The sequence below is a fragment of the Sus scrofa genome, chromosome X (genome assembly GCF_054392235.1).
Source record: "Sus scrofa isolate SSC_HxYL_T2T_F1_AM1 chromosome X, Sscrofa_HxYL_maternal_Yorkshire_Landrace_v2.0, whole genome shotgun sequence".
Taxonomy (NCBI): domain Eukaryota; kingdom Metazoa; phylum Chordata; class Mammalia; order Artiodactyla; family Suidae; genus Sus; species Sus scrofa.
The window spans coordinates 97,306,791-97,330,068 of record NC_139401.1 but is presented as its reverse complement, the minus strand read 5'-3'; the positions used below and the strand labels follow the sequence as shown (position 1 = coordinate 97,330,068).

Genomic DNA, 23,278 nt, shown 5'->3' with positions numbered 1-23,278 from the left:
GAAAAGGTAACCAGTAAAATAGCCACCAGCTCAATTATAAACCATAAAAATGACTTTAGAATAAAAGAACTGGTTATAATCTATAATCCATATTGGTGCAAAGTATCTACTCCAAACATCAACTGTTGTTAGTGTCACCAAATAAGGGTTTCAAATTTCTTAAAAGTCCTTTTCTTAATATGAATAAAACAAATGCAGGATAATTCCAACAAAGAAATAAAAGTGGCAGAACAAACATGTTCTCAGATTCTTCTTTTTTTTAATTAAAAAAATTTTTGTCTTTTTAAGGCTGCACCTGCAGCACATGGAGGCTTCCAGGCGAGGGGCTGAATTGGAGCTACAGCTGTTGGCCTACACCACAGCCACAGCAACGCCAGATCCTTAACCCACTGAGTAAGGCCAGGGATCAAACCCATGTCTTCATGGATACTAGTCCGGTTCGTTTACTGCTGCAACACAAGAACTCCTCAGATTCTTCTTTTAATAGCTTACCAAAGGATTTCAATGGGTAGACCTCATGTACCACCTAATATTAAAAGCTGTAAAGACTGCGGTCCTGTGGTAGATTATGTAATATTTCATAATTTACTAATTATATTTAATATAAAAGTGACACTACAGTTGTATATTTGTGCTGCTTTGGAATGAATGTACACATATTGTTACCTGAAGCTAAATTCTTCTGATGGTAGTTTGCTATTTTTCTTAGGAAACTGCCACAGCAGCTATCCAATTTTGCAATAATTGGAAAGGCGGACACAGATATTTAACTCCAAATTTGGATATAATATAATATAAAATAAATTGTGGAGTTCCCATCATGGTTCAGAGGAAATGAATCTGACTCACATCCATGAGGACGCAGGTTCGATCCCTGGCCTCGCTCAGTGGGTTAAGGATCTGGTGTTGCTGTGAGCTGTGGTGCAGCTCGGATCCTGAGTTGCTGTGGCTGTGGTGTAGGCCAGTGGCTACAGCTCTGATTCGATCCCCTAGCCTGGCAATCTCCGTATGCCACGGGTGCGGCATTAAAAAAAAAGACAACAAAACAAAACAAAGATAGAATAAATTGCTATGGAAGTTGTTTTTAAAGATCCTAAATCTTAAGATTAAGAGTTGGTATTTCTCATTCAATATGAGAACAAAAATTACACTTGTTAAAGTGTACAGTTTTGAAATTTCAGCCTGAGGTTTTTTCGTCAATAGCCATTTAAGGATTAATGTTTTCCCTTCCTCAATATTTATGGGGCACTAAAATTAAATTGCCTATTAGCTTAAAACAAAAACCCAGATTCTGTTTGGTAAACAACAGTTTTCAACCCATATGGAAGAACCATATTGGCTCATTTAGCAAGTACATATAGGTCTACCATAGGCCAAAAATATGGTGGAAAGACATCAAATACATTCAAAATGAAACAGGTTTTAAATTCTTTAATAATACACTCAAAATTTTAACATGAGAATGATTCACTAATTAACATTTAAACACAATTTTAAAGAACAAAGGACTGAACACATTTATGAACAAATTGCAGCATCTGTCTTTAGGTTTTTGAGATGCCCAACACATCTAAAATGTATAGCATATGAAATCACAGAACCACAGGGCTAGAAGGAAATATTACAAGTTAACAGCTTAATGACAGTAAGATTCATCTTGATACAGAGTACTTTGAAATTCATGTGATGGTCATTTTAGCACATCTAACTAACCACATAGATGTCAACCACAGAGCCTTGCAAAATGCGGAATGGCCACTTACAGTTAAAATGAAGTAAGCTAGACAACCAGAGTGAAACAATTCCTGTAGCTATTGTTTTATACTTTCAAAATGAGCTCTTAAAATGGTAATTTGAGACAAATTTTAACTATTTAAAACTCACACTACAGGTACCACAATCAGAAATGAACATGGTGAGAATACAGACACACACTAGTCAAAACATTCAGATATTAAAAGGATATGAAATCACAATAGGGAATGGAAAACCTTAAGACAATTTAATTAAGCATGCTCTTTTACAGCTGACCAAACTCATGACCAAGGCACCTGAGCCATAACAATCCATGTGTGCTTTTGAAAATGACAGAAACTGTCTTGGCTGTGAGAAATGTTGGTTGACCACTTTAGGAGAATTTCATCTTCAAATTAGCAATTCAAAATTGCACCACTTTAGGAGAATTTCATCTTCAAATTAGCAATTCAAAATTTCGCATTATAGCTTAATGCAAACGGAAAGGTGTTAAATGCCCATGAAAAGTTACTCTTGTTAGTTGGGATGCCTTCTACTGAGGCTTTAGAATAAAAGGCCACTTCACAAATAGAACAGTGAACACAAATCATTAAAGTCAAGTTAACAGTCATATAGAAAGAAGTAAGGTACATTTTCTTGATACACAAAAATTGTTTTGATGACTTTTTCAGTAATGAATTCAAAATGAAGTGTTAGTTCCAAAAACAAGATGAACATAAAACCGCTTAACTTTAGAGTTTATGTAATATTTTAAATGAGAAAACAGTTACTGAAACTACCAACAAAATGACAGAATGTCTTTCAAGCAATGCCCTTTAATAATTTCATTTGACAATTTTTAAGAAGGATTATCAGGTCTATAAATTTTCTGCAAATAGACCTCTGCTTTATTGTTACCCAAACTACAAATATCCAAGATACAGACGATATGCACTCTATCCAGTTCAGTTGCTGCTTTTATAATATCACCTAAAAATCAAAAGCAGATGGTAAGCATTATAAAAGAGTTAAATATTTACTGGGATTTAGTAGCACATAAGCTGATATTTTTTTCTCATAATTAATACTGTCCCTCATCTTATCCCTCTTCCCCCCAATTCATCACACACTTTCATCAAAGTTATGTTATAGTTATTTCTGCAGCTAACAGTGAATACATCAAACAGATGCTACCAAAAATGTCAAGATACAGGCTGGTGCTCCAAAGCCATATTTAATTATTTTATTTGTTCATTAATTTAGTGGAGTAAAGTAAATCTACATCAAGGTGATTTATATGGTGTCAAGTAAACAACTTACCACCATGCTTCAAGGAAATACAAAGATACATTTTTCTATTTTGAAATTGAAATATCAATTATTTGCAAAAGTTATAAGACTTCAGCAAAATAAATACATGCAATTCGGAGTTCCCATTGTGGCTCAGCAGAATCAAATCTGACTAGTATCCATGAGGACGTAGGTTCGATCCCTGGCCTCGCTCAGTGGGTTAAGGATCTGGCGTTGCTGTGAGCTGTGGTGTAGGTCACAGACACGGCTTGGATCTGGTGTTGCTGTGGCCGTGGCATAGGCTGGCAGCTGTAGCCCCAATTCGACCCCTAGCCCGGGAACCTCCATATGCCGTGAGTGCAGCCCTAAAACACAAAATATATATATATATATGTATATAAAATACACACGCGCGCGCACACACACACACACACACACAAAGCTTCTTTTAAAGCTTCCTCTGAAATGGCTTAATTAACCAACACTTAGCTCTGCATATTCTTAAAATTTATCAAAAATGGATCAAGTGAGTGATGTGGATGAAAACGGCAGAGTATGGAATTTCAGGGCTCTGTCTCTGCACTAAGGCAATTTATAAGCTGGCCAAAAAAACCCCTCTCAGATCAACTTTTGCAGAACTCTAGAATGTAGACAGCCAGGTGAAAGATTAATGAAGAAAGAAGCTACTGCACCGTGCTACAACTGTGCTGTGGTGTTTTAAAATGCCCACCTACTCCCCTGATCAGCAGCAGCCATGAAGGTGACATCTCATACTCTTGGTGCAGGTTGCTAGCACCAGAGGGAGCAACATAGACCTTATACTCAGAGGTAATGGTGTATTTTGACCTGTCTGGCAGTTCCCTCAAGGTCAAATGAAAGAGCTTGCTTTTGTTTCACCCAATTTGGAGCATCCCCACTACTCGGGTAGCTTTCCCAATGGCACTTGTAGAAAGCATATAAAGGCAAAAGGATTGGTTAGAGCAGCTGGGGCCAGGGTATCAAGTTGGGACAAGAAATGCACATACCAAAAAGCCTGGGGAAGAAGGGGTTTGGGGAATCGATATGTGGGGGAATATGGGCTTTTAAGAGCTCCTATGTATTCCAAGGAATCAAGGAGGCCACGTGTATGCCCAGTGCTGGACACATGCTCAGAAGAGGCCTAAGAAAACACTCATTGCTCATCTCCAGCTGACCTAAGTCTCCGAAAAACAGGAAGTGAGGGCTAAGACAGAGTTGTAAACAGCATGGCTAAGCACTGAAGGTGTGTCATAGCACAGAACCAATCTGCAAGAGCTGGGAGAGTAATGTTTTTCTTTTCTTCCTTTTCTTGGCTAAAGTGGTATTTAAGGAATTGTTTTCAAGACACCAACTGGCAAAACAAACAAACAAAACAAGAAGAAAACCCCACTAACTGACTACACAACATTTTCAGTTTGAGAAAAACTAAGACATTTAGAGGTTAAGTAACTCCAGCAAAGTGACAAGGTGATTCTAATTCAGAGTCTGGCATCAAGGCATGTGTTCTTTTTTGTGCTAGAGGTACATATCTACAAAACTGTGCCCAAGGGCCAGCAGTGGATCTATTTTATGGAGCCTGAAGGGCAACATTTGGGGGGTCCTTTCTATGAAAGAGAAGATAAAATACAAAGGAATACCAAAAAGGATCTTGGGAGGGATTTATGAAAGTGAGAGCTCCTCAAGCTTAGGCTTCATTAGCTTCACAGGAAAGCCACCTCTGCCAGGCATGTCACAAGAGCCAATGATTTACAATTGTGCAAGTTCACTAAGCACAATGAACATAAAAGAAACTGCTAGTACTGTAAGTACTATATAATTTTCTTCTTCGAGTGGGATGGACTTTAATCCAGATGCTTTGGAAAGATTTCAAGATCTTCAGATTTGATGCTCACAGCAGAAACCCAAACCTTGATAATTCTAATTGTTATCCTGTATCAACTATTACAAATAATGACTTACATAGTACCTGCACCATAAAGTATAAGTAAGGGAGTTCCTGTCGTGTGCAGTGGAAATGAATCCGACGAGGGACCATGAGGTTGTGGGTTCAATTTCTGGCCTCGTTCAGTGGGTTAAGGATCCTGTGTTGCCATGAGCTGTGGTGTAGGTCGCAGACACGGCTTGGATCCTGCGTTGCTGTGGCTCTGGCATAGGTCAGCAGCTACAGCTCTGATTTGACCCCTAGCCTGGGAGCGTTCATATACTGCAGGGGCAGCCCTAAAAGGCAAATAAATAAATAAATAAATAAAATAAGTAATATTCTGTAATATTTCGAGCAAATGACAACCTCTCTGTGCTTCAGTCTGTTCATTCAGTACCTACATTATAGGTCGTTGTGAGAATTAAATGCATTGTAAAGCACTTAGAATGGTAGCTGACAAAGAGTAAGCACTCAATGAAGTATCAGCCACAGCAACCATCATTTTCTTTCTTTCTTTTTTTTTTTTTTTGGCTTCACCTGCAGGCCAGGGATAGAATCTGAGCCACAGCTGTGATCTACACCATGGCTGCGGCAATGCCAGATCCTAAACCCACTGCACTGGGCTGGGATTGATTCCGTGCCTCCACAGCAACCTGAGCTGCTGCAGTTGGATCCTTAACCCACTGTACCGCAGCAGAAACTCCAGCTACCATCATTTCCTACTTAAGAAAAGCTAGCATTAAATTAGAACGTTGTTATTTATCTCACAAATCAATTGTTTTAAAAGGATAATTCACTGTATCTGTAAGATGAGCTTCTCTACATTTCATTTTAAATTCTTTAGAATGATAAAAATTGTACATTTTTAGGAACATCACAAATGCCTAAGGTGAGCTACCAAAGGTAATGTTATGTATTTGCCATTCCAGTTCCTCTTCATGGTCATGTGGGAGACAGTGTGTCCTAGCCTCCTCTGTAGCTGGGTTGGGATCATGTAAATGAGTTCCGGCAAATGAAAATGTGAGTAGAAATGATGTGTCACTTTTGGTTCAACACAATGAAAAGCCAGTGTCTCCTTCATTTCTTTCTTCCTCTGCCTAGACTACTGTAGAAGCCATTTGTTCCTGTGGAGTTGCGACAGGATGGAAGCACGCTGGCTTCCTGAATCATGCTGGGAAGAAAGCTAATAACTGATTGCATCAGACTTGACTTGAGCAAGAAGTAAACTTTATTGTGTTAAGTCACTGAGACTTTGGAATTGCTTTGTAACTGCAGCGCAGTCTACCTTATCACTGTGGTATTCTTGTCTCTGAAAATTATATGGGAAACCCTCTAGAGAATAATAAAATTGTTTTCTTACATGTGTTAAAACCCTTTCATATTATGTAATGCTTCTGAAATGTTTATCAATGGTGCTTTCCAAGAGATGGAAGGTATATATATGTATCCTGGTACTTCATAATTAAAGATAATACCAATTAGGACACCATATCAGTAAGTATTATTCAACAAATGATTTGGGAACTATGACTAAGCCCTCGGAAAAAATTAACTTGGATCCTTATCTCACTATACCAAAGAAAGTCCAAATGGATTAAAAATTTTAAGATATAAAAATGAAGCTATATGGGAGTTTTCTTGTGGTACAGTGGGTTAAGGATCTGGCATTGTCAGTGCAGAGGCTTGGGTTGTTGCTGTGATGAGGGTTTGATCCCTGGTCCAGGAACTTCCATATGTTGCAGGGGCAGCAAAAAAAAAAAAAAAAAAAAAAATGAAGCTCGTATTAACAACAGCAATAACCCCCAAACAACGCAATTCAAAAATGGGCAAAGGACTTAACATTCCTCCAAAGAAGATATACAAATAGCCGATAAACACATGAAAAGATGCTCCATAACATTTGTAGTTGGGGAAAGGCAAATCAGAACCACAACACGATACCACTTAAGTATGACTGTTATAAAACAAAACAGAAAATAGTATGTGTTGGTAAGGATGTAGAGAAATTGGGACCCTCATGCACTGCAGGTGGGAATGTAAAAATGGTGCACCTGCTGTGGAAAATAGTTCGGTGGTTGCTCAAAAAGTTAAATTAGAATTACTATAGGACTCCATAATTCCACTCCCAGGTATATTCTCAAAAGGATTGAGATCAGGGACTTACAGGTACTTGCACACCAATATTCAAAGCAGAACTATTCACAATAGCCAAGAGGTGAAAACAACCCAAATGTCCATCAACAGATGAATGGATAAACAAAATGTGGTATACACCCAACGGAATATTATTCAGCTAAAAAAAGAAGTGAAATTCTGTTATATATATTACAACAAGAACAGACTTTGAGGATATGATATTAAGTGAATAAGCCAGACACAAAAGGACAAACACTGTGTAACTTCACTTAAATGGGGTACCTAGAATAGGCAAGTTCATAGAGAAATGAAGTAAAATCGAGGTTATCAGGAGTTGGGGAGAGGGGGGAATGGGGAGTTATCCTTTAACAGGTATAGAGTGTCTGTTTTGGATGATGAAAATGTTCTGAAAATGAGTAACGGTGGTGGTTGCACAACACTGTAAATGTACCTAGTGTCGCATGATTTTTAGGTTTAAAAATGCTTAAAGTGGTAAATTTTATGTATATTTTGAGTAAAAAAGAGTGAAGCTATAAAAGTGTCAGAAACAAAGCACAGTGAATTACAAAAAAATCATGGATTGAGTGATACCTTTTTGAGTATGACATAAAACCAGCAGCCATAAACATGAAAGATTGATATATTTGAGTATATAAAAATAAAATTATTTAAAATATCAAAACCAGATTCCCACTGAACAAATGTCAAACTGTGTAAAGGTATTTGTAACACAATAAAAGGTTATTTCTTCAATATGCAAAGAGGACTTACAAATTACTAAGAAAAAGAACCCTCTTAGAGAAAAATGGAAAAAATAAAACTAGTATAGAAAGAAAGTTCATAGAAAGAAAAAATATAAATGGCCAATATGCAGATATTCAAGCTTAGAAATATTCAGAAATGCACATGAAAATAATGATATAATACTTTTTTGCCTATCAGTCTGCCAAACATTAACAAGACTGATAACACCTAGTATTTCTAAGGATGTGTGTTAAGTGGCATTTTTTCTTTTGATTGAAGTGTACATTGTTATAACCTTTCTGAAGGACATTTTGACAGTATCTGCTGAAATTTACAATACATACATTTTTTGAGTCAGTGATTTCTAAGAATCCATCTTTCAGATGTATAAAGGCATGAAAATTATATATACATACACATAGATAGACAGATACTCATTGCAGTACTGTTTGCTAATAGCAAAAACATTTGAAAAAATCTAAATGTCCACCAATAGGGGACTGACTAAGTAAATTTTGGTATCTCTACACCATGGAATATTTATAGTTATTAAAACGAAAGAGGGGGGAGTTTCCTTCGTTGCTCAGCAGTTAAAGAACCTGACTAGGATCCGTGAGGATGCAGGTTCAGTCCCTGGCCCTGCTCAGTGGGTTAAGGATCTGGCATTGCTGTGAGATATGGTGTAGGTCACAGACATGGCTCAGGTCCTATGTTGCTGTGGCTGTGGCATAGGCCAGCAGCTGCAGCTCCGATTTGACCCCTAGGCTGGGAACTTCCATTATGCCTTGGGTGCAGCCGTAAAAAGTGGGAAAAAACCCCACAAAACCCAAAGAGGTAGCTCTTTATATACTAATATGAAAGCTATTCAAGACACAGTGTTAAAAAGAAAAAGCAGGTTATGAAACCATGTTTACTATAATTCCATTTGTGTGTATTTAACAGTGTGTGTTAGACTATATATAAATATATATCAAGACACCATCAAACTCCTGGAAGAGAACACAGGCAAAACATTCTCTGACATCAGCCTCATGAATATTTTCTAAGGTCAGTCTCCCAAAGCAACAGAAATAAGAGCAAAAATAAACCAATGGGTCCTAAACAAACTGACAAGTTTTGCACAGCCAAGGAAACCAAAAAGAAAACAAAAAGACAACTTACAGAATGGGAGAAAATAGTTTCAAATGATGCAACTGACAAGGGCCTAATCTCTAGAATATACAAGCAACTTACACAACTCAACAGCAAAAAAGCCAACCACCCAATGGAAAAATGGGCAAAAGACCTGACAGACATTTCTCCAAGGAAGATGTACAGATGGCCAACAAGCACATGAAAAACTGCTCAACATCCCTGATTATTAGAGAAATGCAAATCAAAACCACCATGAGATACCACCTCACACCAGTCAGAATGGCTATCATTAATAAGTCCACAAATAACAAATGCTGGAGGGGGTGTGGAGAAAAGGGAACCCTCCTACGCTGTTGGGAGGAATGGAAGCTGGTACAGCCATTATGGAGAACAGTATGGAGATGCCTTAGAAATCTATACATAGAACTACCATATGACCCAGCAATCCCACTCTTGGGCCCACATCGGGACAAAACTTTCCTTGAAAAAGACACATGCACCCGCATGTTCATTGCAGCACTGTTCATAGTAGCCAAGAAATGGAAACAACCCAAATGTCCATCAACAGATGATTGGATTAGGAAGATGTGGTATAGATACACAATGGAATACTACTCAGCCATAAAAAGAACAAACTAATGCCATTTTCAGCGACTTGGAGGGAACTAGAGACTCTCATCCTGAGTGAAGTAAGTCAGAAAGAGAAGGATGAATACCATATGATATCACTTATATCTGGAACCTAATATAAGGCACAGATGAACCTTTCCACAGAAAAGAAAATCATGGACTTGCAGAATAGACTTGTGGTTGCCAAGGGGGAGGGGGAGGGAGTGGGGTAGTTGAGGAGCTTGGGGTTAATAGATACAAGCAATTGCCTTTGGAATGGATTAGCAATGAGATCCTGCTGTGTAGCACTCGAAACTATGTCTGGTCACTTATGATGGAGCATGATAATGTGAGAAAATACAATGTGTACATGTATGTGTAACTGGGTCACCATGCTGTACCGTAGGAAAAAAATTGTATTGGGGAAATAACTATTAAAAATAATAAAATGTCTAAACATTAAAAAATATATATTATATATAATATACATGTATAGACAATATATACTGTTATATGCAAAAATAATTTCTTAAAGGATTCAATACTGGTTATCTCCAGAGAATGGGTGAGTGGGTTGGCAGAAGGGGATGGACTTTCAAAGGCAGGAAAGGTAACTTTCAATTTTACCCTATACTTTTTGTATTGTTGGAATTTTTTTTTTCTTTTGCCTTTTTGTCTTTTCTAGGGCTGCACCCGTGGCATATGGAGGTTCCCAGGCCAGGGGTCCAATTGGAGCTACAGCTGCCGGCCTATGCCACAACCATAGCAATGCCAGATCCAAGCTGCGTCTGTGACCTACACCACAGCTCACGGCAACGCCAGATCCTTAACCCACTGAACGAGGCCAGGGATAGAACTCACAACCTCATGTTCCCAGTTGGATTCATTAACCACTGAGCCACAATGGGAACTCCTGTTGGAATTTTTAGATGATGAACATGTATAGCTTTTATAATAGAGAAAAAACCAGTTCATAAAAATGCTTAAAAGATGATACCAATGTTACACTATAAGCCTGTATTACATTATTCTGTATATTTATATCTTTCCATTTGTTGTTATGGAGGGAATGAATGTTTTGAATCAGGCAGATCTGGGTTCAAATTCTAGTTGTTAACCATGCTGGTGAATCGCTTTGATTTTCACTGTAGTCATCTATAAACGGGATAATAATATTCACCTTGCAAGGCTCTTGTTAGGGTTAGCTCTAACTTAATGTAAAATGCTCAGGCACAATGCTTTGCACAGAGCTAAACAGACCCTATTATTAAGTCATGAAAAATATAGTATTCCATGTTCGAAATGAATCACCCTTCTTTTGATTACCATATCACTTTTCTCTTCCAGTGACTCTTGCCCTTTATGCCCCAAATATTATGTGCTTTGGCAGAATGGTACCAGATATTTTCACGTGACCATGTTAGTGAGTGCTGGAAGGACACTGGCACTAGCAGCTCATAGGCACCCAAGGATTTTGTCTTGATATTTTTTTTATCAATAATAACATACACATACAGCAGAAGTAATGTGACAGAAGTGGATATTGTATGAAACGAGAACATGAGTGCACAAATATTTAAAGTAAATATTAGGATTTGAAAAGATGTGTGCACCCCAATGTTCAATGCAGCACTGTTTATAATAACCAAGACACAGAAGCAACCTAAATGTCCACTGATATAGGAATGGATAAAGAAGACGCGGTACATATATGTGATGGAATATTAGTCACCCATTAAAAAGAATGAAAAATGAAATCATGCTGTTTGCAGCAACAAGGATGGACACAGAGATTATTAATACTAAGTGAAGTAAGTCAGACAGAGAAGGACAAATGTTATATGATATCACTGACATGTGGACTCTAAGTCAAACTTATGGTTACCAAAGAGGAAACCGTGGCAGGAGGAATAAAGTGGGGGGATGGCATTGGCATATACATACTACTATGTACGGAATGGATAGCTGGCAGGGTCTTGCTGTATAGCACAGGGATATCTACCTAATTTTCTGTAATAACCTCTACGGGAAAAAAGAATGGATATATTTATATGTATGACTGATTCACTTTGCTGTACACCTGAAACCAATACAACATTGTAAGTCAACTATAGACCAATACAATTAGAAAATGGTACATATTAGGGCACTAACTACGAAATGTGGAATTATTGAAAGTCTAAGAAGGTGAAATGTAGGAAGGGATATTGCATGTCAACTAATATATCATCTCTAAGATGGACTAGAGGAAAAACAGAAAACCTCATCTCTTACAAAATTAGAACCTCAAGTTCAGTTTGTAGTAACCATTACTGCCAAAAGTTACTTCATCATCAGGCACAGCTCGTAAGACTTGCTTGAAAACAACATACACTCTAGGATTTCATCAGCTTAGAAAGGCCCACCACAAAATCCCAAGATAATAAAGGCTTTCTTTAAGGCTCTTTTAATTGTAATATTCTTAGAAGCTCAATGAAAATGACTAGAAACTTTACCACATGCTTAGGAAATGGGATTGACAACAGAAAGTGAATACGATGATTATATAATGGGACATATAATTTTAGTGGCATATAGAAATGATTTAAAGTTTGGGATATTATGCAGCAGCCTGAACAATTAGTTGGTTGAAGGGTTTCACTATTGGGATTACATGCACTCTGAGAAGTCCTCAAGGAATTTATTGCATAGCACTTGAATAACTAAACATTTATAAGAGAAAACAATTGTACTGTACTATACTATGGTGGTATTGAGATTTCAGGCAATTATAAGGTAAAAGGACAAACTGTCCTGCCTGAATTGAAAGGAGAAAAGAGTAGAAGCTGAACCGCTCCATGTTCCTACCACTTAGGCCCAGTCAATACTTACATTTAGACATGTATTATGAGAGAACATTCTTAATGCCTGCCTGAAATGGAAAGCATTAATCTATCCAATTTTATAGAAAAATATATTCTCATATATTAGTCTTTGGACACTTCTACCAAAAACCTCTTTACACTGTATAATTATTATTATTATTAGAGTAGTAGTAGTATTTGTCTTTTTAGGGCCACACCAGCGGCATATGGAGGTTCCCAGGCTAGGGACAAATCAGAGCTGCACCTGCCAGCCTATACCACAGCCACAGCAATGCCAGATCCGAGCCACATCTGTGACCTGTGCCACAGCTCACGGATCCTTAACCCACTGAGCAAGGCCAGGGATCGAACCTGCATTCTCATGGATCCTAGTCAGATTCATTACCACTGAGCCACGACAGGAACTCCTACATTGTATTAAATGTTAAAGCTAGAGCTGTTTCTATAATAACATCTTAAGGTTAAGACTGCTTGCAATATTAATTTTATTTTCTGAGTGTAATAATACTTAGATTATTATTGTCTTACCTGCAAGTGCTCTTGGACCTCGCACTTTGTCAGTGCTAGGCCCTTCCTGTGGAAACACACAGCTGTAATTCATGCAGGTTAATAATGTGTCTATTTGAGATGTTCGGATGTCTTCTGGAGAATACATGGGGAGGAACGCAACATCGATTGCTATCTCGTGGTTCAGACCTGTTATAGAAAAATCACACAAGTGCAGTGGGTTAGTGCTTGGTGTTAACGAGGCCAGGTTTGCCAGTATGATCCTCACATGTGCCAAAGAGATTCACAGGTGTAAAAAACAAAAAAACTTTCAAAACGAGGGACTAAACCCCATGCTGTGCAAACATTTATGCATACATGCTACCTACCACTTGAAAGAGAGGACACTTCGGAGCAAACTATTAACCACTGTGGGAAGTAACAATCCCGAATGTTTTCACATACTGATAGAAGGCTTAAATTCTTCTTTCTTTCTTTCTTTTGCTTTTTAGGGCCGCATATGGAGGTTCCCAGGGGAGAGGTCGAATCGGAACTGTTGCTGCGGGCCTACACCACAGCCACAGCAACGCGGGATCCGAGCTGTGTCTGTGACCTACACCACAGCTCATGGCAATGCCGGATCCCTGACCCACTGAGCAGGGCCACGGATCAAACCCACAACCTCACGGTTCCTAGTCGGATTCCTTTCTGCCGTGCCACAACGAGAACTCCTAGAAGGCTTAAATTTTAATAACCAGAGGATAGCCTGGCCACATATATGAAAACATGTGGAGTATCTTTGTCATTTATGACAGGTGCCATCACAGGATAAGAAAATTCAGAGATGACCGATGGGTTCCCTTACTGCCATTTGGACTTAAAATATAAGACTCAAACAAGAGCAGGGGTGGTAATATCAAGGTTCCACTTGTCCTCAAGTATACAAGAAAAACTTCAATCACGCACTTTAGGGCTATATAAAAGGTTGCAATATGGGGGAACAACCAAGGTGAAGTCTGACCTGTGTCTGTTGTCTCCTTATGTGGGTCAATGTCAACTAAGGTGGATAAGAAAGACTTCTTAGAGGCAAGGGTCTGAGCTGGTTTTTTTTTTTTTTTTTTTTTTTTGGTCTTTTTAGGGCTGCACCCACAGCATATGGAAGTTTCCTAGATTAGGGGTTGAATCAGAGCTGCAGCTGCTGGCCTATGCCAGAGCCACAGCAACGTGGGATCTGAGCCATGTCTGCAACCTACACCACAGCTCACAGCTGTATCCTTAACCCACTCAGTGAGGCTAGGGATTGAACCCGCATCCTCGAGGATACTAGCCAAGTTTGTTACTTCTGAGCCATGAGGGGAACTCCTGAGCTGGGAATTAAAGGATGAGCAGTATTTAAAGAAACAAAGAGAAGGATATTTCAAGCAGGGCAGGAAGAAGCCAAAAGTATGTAGACCAGAGTAAGGAAGCCATCTTGGCTGAAGCAAGGGTAAATGCACACAACACTGCTTGAAAATCCTCAAACCAGAAACCCAGAAGTTATCCTGAATTCCTCCTTTTTGTTCTTCTCTGATATTCAGGCAGCAAGTCCTATGGCAATTCTTAAGTACGGAGTATGGGCCAAGGAAAAATAGATAAGTCCTTCCAGTTAGGCTGTAAACTGATCCAGAAATGCAAGTCCATTCTTTGCCTTTTTATAGGCAAATGACACTAAGTTCCACAGCTTTAACATACAACTAAAGGCTGTTTAAAGCTTTTAAGGATGACGAAAATTTGGTATTCATAAAATAAAAGTCACCATCTATAATTTACTGTGAATTCCAGTTCAATATTATCAAAAGTAACACTACCTCATAACTCTTAGCAATGTTGTAAAACTCATGTGAATGTGTACAGGCTGGTATCCCATTTCCTTGATTCTAATACCAAATCTAACTCTAAGACATATCGCCAATTTAATGAGTTGTTTTTTTTGCCACATCTATGGCACGAGGAAGCTCCCAGGCCAGGGATTGAACCCTGCCACACGGCGACCCGAACCACAGCAATGACATTGCTGGATCCTTAACCCACTGAGCCACCAGGGAACTCGAATAAGGTTTTAATAAAAAGGAAACCCTGAAGTAAATGGACCCATTGACTCTAAGATGCTTTCCAACTTATAAATGTAAGAAAAGAGAAAGCATTCCTTAGAATTGAGAAAATATCAGACATTGAGAATCTGATATTTTCAGGAAGGTAGCTTTATGATCAGTGTCACTGGTAACATTTCAAATTGCTTTCTAAATTATAGATAGAATACTGTGAGTTTAGCTTCAACATTATTAGTAAACTCAGTCATGAGTTATTTGGTTAAAACTCAAGTTCAGAGTGCAAATGTATAAGTAAACAGGCCTAGGGCCTCTGTACTTGATGTTCTTGTACATAGAATGTTCTTTCCCCAAATAAACACACGGCATGCTCCTTCACCTCCATCAGGTTTCTGGTGCAATGTTCCTTTCTCAGGGACATCTCCCCTAATGACTCTATTTAAAATTTAGCCCTTTCCTACTCCAGAACTCTTCAACCCATTTCTTCCAGCACTTATCATATTTTACTATAAGGTTTTTCTTTTAACTGTTGTGTTCACTCATGTAAGCTCAGGCCCTGGAACAGTGCTGGGCATGCCTTAGGTGCTCAGTAAATATTTGTTACATTGAGCAAATGATTGCATATGTGTTTATTTTTAACCTATAATTTTCAAATGTGAAGACTTTAAGACTTTGGTATATTGTGTTCAAATATGAATGCATCATATTCTCAACAGCAAAAGAGAGGCACATGAATATCCTTCCCACAGTGCGCATGTATAATGCACTTCAATGGTGACTTACTGTTTATGTGTTACTTAAGTAACTGACAACATATTATCTGGGTAAGTGTGGTGATACTTGTGGACTATATTCAAAATTATAGGGAATATGAAATCGAATAAGCTCCTATTTCTCTTTTGTAAAGTGCATTACATGCAATTTATGTATCTTCCTCTTAAATTCTTTGTTATCACTGAAATTCCTTTTCCAGTGAAAAGTGTGTGTGTTTGTGTGTGTTGGGGGGGTGGCAATTTGTAATCCCAGCACCTAGCACAGCACTTGGCATATACCATATTTTATAGGATCTAAGATACCACCGATTTTAAGATGGTCATTATTTTATATACCACTAAGCCACTAAGAAAGTTAAATGCGGGTTCCCATTGTGGCTCAGTGGGTTAAGGAGGGTGCAGGTTTGATCTGTGGCCTCTTTCAGTGAGTTAATGATCCAGCGTTGCAGTAAGCTGCAGAACAGGTTGCAGATGTGGCTAGGATCTGGTGTTGCTGTGGTTGTGGCTTAGCCCTTAGCTGCAGCTCGGATTTGACTCACAGCCTGGGAATTTCCATATTCTGCAGGTGCAGCCATAAAAAGAAAAAAAAAAGGTAAATGCTACCAACTAGACAAAAGCATAACATCTGCTGTAGAATTCCTATTATTTTTCATCAAGATGTTAAAATATGGTGTCTTGGAGTCACCTTGGTGGCTCAGCAGGTTAAAGAGCCAGTGTTGTCACTGCTGTAGCCTGGGTTGCTGCTGTGGTGTGGGTTTGATCCCTTGCCCAGGAACTTCTGCATGTCATGGACACCCCCCGCCTCCCAAGACACTGAATAGTCAAAGCAATCGTGAGGAAGAAGAGCAGAGCTGGAGGAATCACACTCTCTAACTTCAGGCTATACTGCAAAGCTACAGTAATTGGAAAAGTATGGTACTGACACAAAAACAGAAATACAGATCAATTGAACAGAATAGAGAGCCCCAAAATAAATCCATGCACTCTTGGTCAATTAATCTACAACAAAGAAGTCAATTAATCTACAACAAAGACAAGGCAAGAATATACAATGGAGAAAAGACAGACTCTAAGTGGCACTGGGAAAACTGGACATGTAAAAGAATGATATTAGAACACTCTTTAACATCATACACAAAAATAGACTCAAAATGGATTAAAGACCCAAATGTAAAACTTGAAACACAGGCAGATCACTCTGACATAAATCATAGCAATACATTTTTTTTGGATCTGTCTCCTAAGGCAAAAGAAATAAAAGCAAAAACAAACAAATGGGACCTAATTAAACTTAAAAGCTTTTGCATAGTAAGAGAAACCATTGACAAAATGAAAGGACAACCTATGTAATGGGAGAAAATATTTGCAAATGATTTGACTGATAAGGGGTTCATATTCAACCTGTAAAAATAGCTCACATAACTCAACATCAAAAAAACAAACAATTAAAAATTGGGCAGAAGAATTGAATGGATATTTTTCCAAAGAGGAAATACAGATGGCCAACAGGCACATGAAAAATGCTCAATACTGTTTTGTTTTAGTGAAACTAGATACAAAGTTTCACCTTTTTTTTTTTTTTTTTTTTTTTTGGTCTTTTTGCCTTTCCTAGGGTGGCTCCCATGGCATATGGAGGTTCCCAGGCTAGGAGTCTAATCAGAGGTGTAACCACTGGCCTGTGCCACAGCCACAGCAATGCCAGATCCAAGCTGCTTCTGTGACCTACGCCACAGCTCATGGCAACGTCGGATCCCTAACCCACTGAGCGAGGCCAGGGATCGAACCTGCAACGTCATGGTTCCAAGTCGGATTCGTTAACCACTGAGCATGATAGGAATGCCTCCACGAGAGGTTGATAGGCTATCCCTCCCATCAAGGTTCTATAAGAATCACTGGATCCAGTACTAATTAACTTCATTTTCCAGATTTTCTCTCTGAATTAATAAGCTAAACCATTAGAGAGATAAGTATTTGGATTACATAATAATTAAGGTGAAAACACTCCTTAACAGAAATACCTTATTAAGATTTGACTAATAATTATACTGAATATATCTATAGATGCAGTCAATTATCTGAAAAGCATTTCCGTATCTTTTAAAAAGAAAACTGTATTTGAAGACATCAGTCTATCTGTTATTTTATGCCGTTTATACAATGACTTGATATAGGAAGTTCACACTTGAATTCTGTTAGAGAAAAAAAATGACAGGATTCCTATGTGAGTGTTTTCACTGCAACGGGAGATATGTTTAGAGACTCAAGAGACGTGATTTCTAATCACAGCCTGGCTTCTATCTAGCTAGGGGGTAGGACTGGAAGATGTCCAGGCTTCTCTTACCTTTAAAATTAAGTAGTACCTCAGCAGAAATAATCCCTTTTCTCACTTCCTGCTGGAGAGCTCACAAAAAATTACTAGTGAATGGTAATAATTTGTTATTTACAGGTACCTAGTAGTTTCCTTTTAAAAATGCTCTGTTTTGTTTGATCCATATGTGTGGATGGGCAGAATGACAAATTTGCCTTCTTCTTCACGTTTGACTCTTGCTTTTAGGTGATGCGTAATGAAGCTACAAAGGTTTATAATTATAAGACAGCTGAGATATTTAGAGGATCAGTAACAGGTTGAAAGGAAGAGAAATACTCAATTGCTATGATTCCAGATGAACTCACGATTTTCATGGTTACTTTTTGTGATATATGGGAAATCCCTGCTATAATGATTGTTTTTAGATATAAAACTAAGATCAGGAATCTAATGAAAAATGATGCAAAAGAACATTCAAAAGAAGAAGACCCAGATTTTGAAACCAAATTGATGATTACCAAAGGGGAAACGTGGTGGTAGGGAAGTATAAATTAGGGGATTGGCACTGACACAGGCACACTACTATGTATAAAATGGATAAGTAACAAGGACCTACTGTATGGCCCAGCATAACCTATTCAATACTGTGCAATAACCTACATGGGAAAAGAATCTGAAAAGGAATATGTATATGTATTACTGATTTACTTTGCTGTACACCTGAAACTAAATACAACCTTGTATGTCAACTATACTCCAGTAAATTTTTTTTTTTATTTTTCCACTGTACAGTAAGGGGGTCAGGTTATCCTTACATGTATACATTACAATTACATTTTTTCCCCCACCCCTTCTTCTGTTGCAACATGAGTTACTCCAGTAAAATTTATTCAAAAATACCTGGAATTCCCTTCATGGCTCAGGGGTTAACAAACCTGACTAGGATCCATGAGGATGTGGGTTCGATCCCTGGCCTTGATCAGTGGGTTAAGATCTGGTAGTGCTGTGAGCTGTGGTGTGGGTTGCCGATGTGGCTCGGATTTGGCGTTGCTGTGGCTGTGGTGTAGGCTGGCATCTACTGCTCCGATTCAACCCCTAGCCTGGGAATCTCCATATGCTGCAGGTGTGGCCCTAAAATAGCAAAAAAAAAAAAAAAAAAAAAAAAAAAAAAAGGAAAAAGGAAAAAAAACCCCTAAGATTAATAAATTACCTACAGAGACTAAGCAAAGCAGTTGAATAAAAAGAATCACTTGAAATTTAGGTCTGAGACTGTCTAACAAAGTCAGTGGGAATTCATTTTTTTTCATGGATTGCATACATATACACAATCACATGTATGTACATATTTATGTGTGAGGAGATAGGAAAGAAGAAGTGAGAGAAAACAGGAAAAGGGAATCTTGGTAAAGGTCAAGGTAATTCATTCCAGTACTGAAGATGTAAAAATCTATGAAATGAACTTTCTTTCAGGCATTAATTTGCTAATGGAATTTCATCGTTCTTTCATTTTAAGGTAACAAGATCGTCTTTTCAAAGACCAACACAAATTTCCTTGACCTAGAAAGTAGCTCATTTTAGCTATGATTTTATTTTACATTTAATTTTTTGTGTACATTGATCATTCATGAGAAACAAACTTTAAAAATAAATATGTTTAGGAGTTCCCGTCATGGCTCAGTGGAAACAAATCTGACTAGTATCCATGAGGATGCAGGTTTGATCCCTGGCCTTGCTCAGTGGGTTAAGGATCCAGCACTGCTGTGAGCTGTGGTGTGGGTCGCAGACAAGGCTCAGATCTGGTGTTGCTGTGGCTGTGGTGTAGGCCGGCAGCTACAGCTCCGATTCGACCCCTAGCGTGGGAACCACCATATGCTGCGGGTGCAGCCCTAAAAAGACACACACAAAAACGTTTAAAAACGTGTTGAGGAGTTCCTGTCGTGGCGCAGTGGTTAACGAATCCGACTAGGAACCATGAGGTTGCGGGTTCGGTCCCTGCCCTTGCTCAGTGGGTTAACGATCTGGCGTTGCCGTGAGCTGTGGTGTAGGTTGCAGACGCGGCTCGGATCCCGCGTTGCTGTGGCTCTGATGTAGGCCAGTGGCTACAGCTCTGATTAGACCCCTAGCCTGGGAACCTCCATATGCTGCAGGAGCGGCCCAAGAAATAGCAAAAAGACCAAAAAAATAAAATAAAATAAAATAAAAATGTGTTGACATCTTTAAATTTCTGAAAGTTCTAAAGCTACTTGTTGGTTTAGGACAATCTGAGAAAATTAGTTTATTGCCCCTTGTTGCATAAGGTAATTTTTATTTATTTATTTATTTATTTTGTTGTTGTTGTTGTTTTGTTATTGTTGTTGCTATTTCTTGGGCCGCTCCCGCGGCATATGGAGGTTCCCAGGCTAGGGGTTGAATCGGAGCTGTAGCCACCGGCCTACGCCAGAGCCACAGCAACGCGGGATCCGAGCCGCGTCTGCAACCTACACCACAGCTCACGGCAACGCCAGATCGTTAACCCACTGAGCAAGGGCAGGGACCGAACCCGCAACCTCATGGTTCCTAGTCGGATTCGTTAACCACTGCGCCACGACGGGAACTCCAGGTAATTTTTAAAATAGCTTCTTTCTGTTCAACCTAAGTTACTTGAGAATTTTCTTTCTTTTTTTTTTTTTGTCCTTTTTTGCCTTCTCTTGGGCCGCGCCCATGGCAACGTGGGATCCGAGTCATGTCTACAACCTACACCACAGCTCACGGCAATGCTGGATCCTTGACCCACTGAGCGAGGCCAGGGATCGAACCTGCAACCTTATGGTTCCTAGTCGGATTCGTTAACCACTGCGCCACAACAGGAACTCGGAGAATTTTATTTTCTACAGGGGCTAAACAGATCTCTGTTCATAAGATCTTCACTGGATTAGTTAGTATTCCTTTCTCTTGAAGCTACATTTTCCCTTCAATGGCTCAGATCATCAAGATAGAGGCAGAGGATATGAGCAAGAAAGTGGTGGCTAAAGGAGAAGAGAATGAGAGCTGGAGTCAGGGATAAGGAAAGTTCCCTTGGTTCTCATTCTTTTCCCAAAGACTTGTCAGTATGACTAAGCCCACGATTGAAGCTTAATTTAGTCCAGAATTAATGTTCCATTCCTTGGGTTTGAGCCAAACAGGAGCGCTCCTTGGCCTTAACTTTTTTTTTTTTTTTAGAGTCTTTGAAAATTTTATTACATCCACTACATCAAGAAAAAGCCCCAAGATGTTACTCAAGTCCTTTAGCTCCTCCAGGGATGAGAAAGTTGTTTATAGAAGAATCATAACATCAGGCTCACTGTAAGCCACATCCATCCCAAAGCATGACATGCCTGGTTATTGAAACCAAGCATGGAAGAATTGAAGGGGGCTTGAAGATTAGTGATAGTTCTATGTTTTGGTTTGTTTTTCCAGCCTTAATTTTTTTGGGGGTGTGAGTGCTTAATTTTAAAAATCAAAATAGTATCATCTATATTTATATTACACCAAATTAATAATATTGAAAGGAGTTCTCGTCGTGGCTCCGTGGTTAATGAACCCAACTAGTATCCATGAGGACGCGGGTTCGATCCTTGGCCTCCCTCAGTGGATTAAGGATCTGGTGTTGCTGAGAGCTGCAGTGTAGGTCACAGACGTGGCTCAGATCTGGCATTGCTGTGGTGTAGGCCGGCAGCTGCAGCTCCAATTCGACCCCTAGCCTGGGAACCTCCATGTGCCGCTGGTGCAGCCCTAAAAATGCAAAAAAAAAAAAAAAATAGTTGACTTACCTAAGATGGTTATTTCAAAATGTCCAAGACTTCGGGCACTCTTAAAGTCATCAAGTTTTGGGGGTCTTCCTTCTGGTGGTATGTATTTTGCAGGCTGAGAATTATACTGCTGGGTAAGAAAATTTCTGTGTTCAAAAATAAATTTCCGTGGAATACTTTCAGGATGAACAGAGCTGTAACGTAGGTGATCTATTAAGCCGAACTTTTTCTCTCTCCACAGCAGGCTTTCCCATCTATCACTTATAGTTTTTCTGGCTTTCCCTTGGACGCCAATGCCTGTGCTTCCTCGACCTGTTAAAGAAACAATGAGATGAACATAATTGATCTATAAACTGGCCAAATCAAGTAATTCACCACGAAAAAGCACAGGTTAGGAATTCCTGCTGTGGCAGAGTGAACTAATGCTCTGGCTTGTCTCTGTGGTGCTGCTGGTTGGATCCCTGGCCCAGCTCAGTGGGTGTTGCCATGGCTGTGGTGTGGGCTGCAGCTACAGCTCAGATTCAGTCTCTGGCCTGGGAACTTCCATATGCTGTGGGTGTGGCTGAAAAAGGGGGAAAAAAAGCACAGGTTAAAGAGAAATAACTTAATTAACTTTAAAAATCAAAACAACCACCTACAAAATGTAAACTGAATGTCCAAAAGATAATTCTTATTAAAGTAAGCAAAGAACTAAAATTCACTTTCCAAAATAAACTTTTACTGCAAAATATTAAAAAGTAGTATTGTTTTCTCTGTTGCTGAAATTAATGAGATTTGTAATTATCTTCTTTATACTTTTTCTATATTTCCTAAATATTCTTAAATAAACAAATATTCCGGAGTTCCTCTCATGGCTCAGTGGTTAACGAATCCGACCAGGAACCATGAGGTTGCGGGTTCGATCCCTGGCCTTTGCTCAATCGGTTAAGGATCCGGCATTGCTGTGGGCTGTGGTGTAGGTCGCAGACGTGGCTCAGATCCCGAGTTGCTGTGCCTCTGGTGTAGGCTGGCAGCTGTAGCTCCAATTCGACCCCTAGCCTGGGAACCTCCATATGCCGCGGGAGCGGCCCTAGAAAAAGCAAAAAGAAAAAAAAAATACACTCCTTTTATATTCAGTGAGAGATTCAAGTTAGGTCAAATGCATGAGAATAATAACCTTTAGACATTGGACCACCACTTAGTACTGGTGGAATTTAAGCTTAAAATAAAATTTTGTTAATCTTTGCTAAAAGTACCCTGAACATGGAGTTCCCGTCGTGGCTCAGTGGAAACGAATCTGACTAGCATCCATGAGGACGCAGGTTTGATCCTTGGCCTAGGTCAGTGGGTTAAGGATCCAGCATTGTCGTGAGCTGTGGTGTAGGTCGCAGATGAGGCTTGGAACTGGTGTTGCTGTGGCTGTGGTAT

General features: G+C 39.1%; 1 protein-coding gene across 4 annotated transcripts in view; it reads right to left on the bottom strand.

The window, feature by feature from the left end:
* Positions 1 to 1,416: 1,416 nt before the first annotated feature.
* The window catches only part of RADX (RPA1 related single stranded DNA binding protein, X-linked), a 77,866-nt gene continuing 56,004 nt past the window's right edge, over positions 1,417 to 23,278 (bottom strand). For all 4 annotated transcript variants that reach the window (XM_003360407.5, XM_085008049.1, XM_085008050.1 and 1 more), the window contains 3 exons: positions 21,893 to 22,183; positions 12,979 to 13,146; positions 1,417 to 2,724 (listed from right to left, as the gene is read on the bottom strand). In XM_003360407.5, coding sequence (XP_003360455.4) covers positions 2,594 to 2,724; positions 12,979 to 13,146; positions 21,893 to 22,183 — 590 coding nt within the window. In that variant the 3' untranslated portion in view covers positions 1,417 to 2,593. The remainder of the gene's footprint in view (positions 2,725 to 12,978; positions 13,147 to 21,892; positions 22,184 to 23,278) is intronic.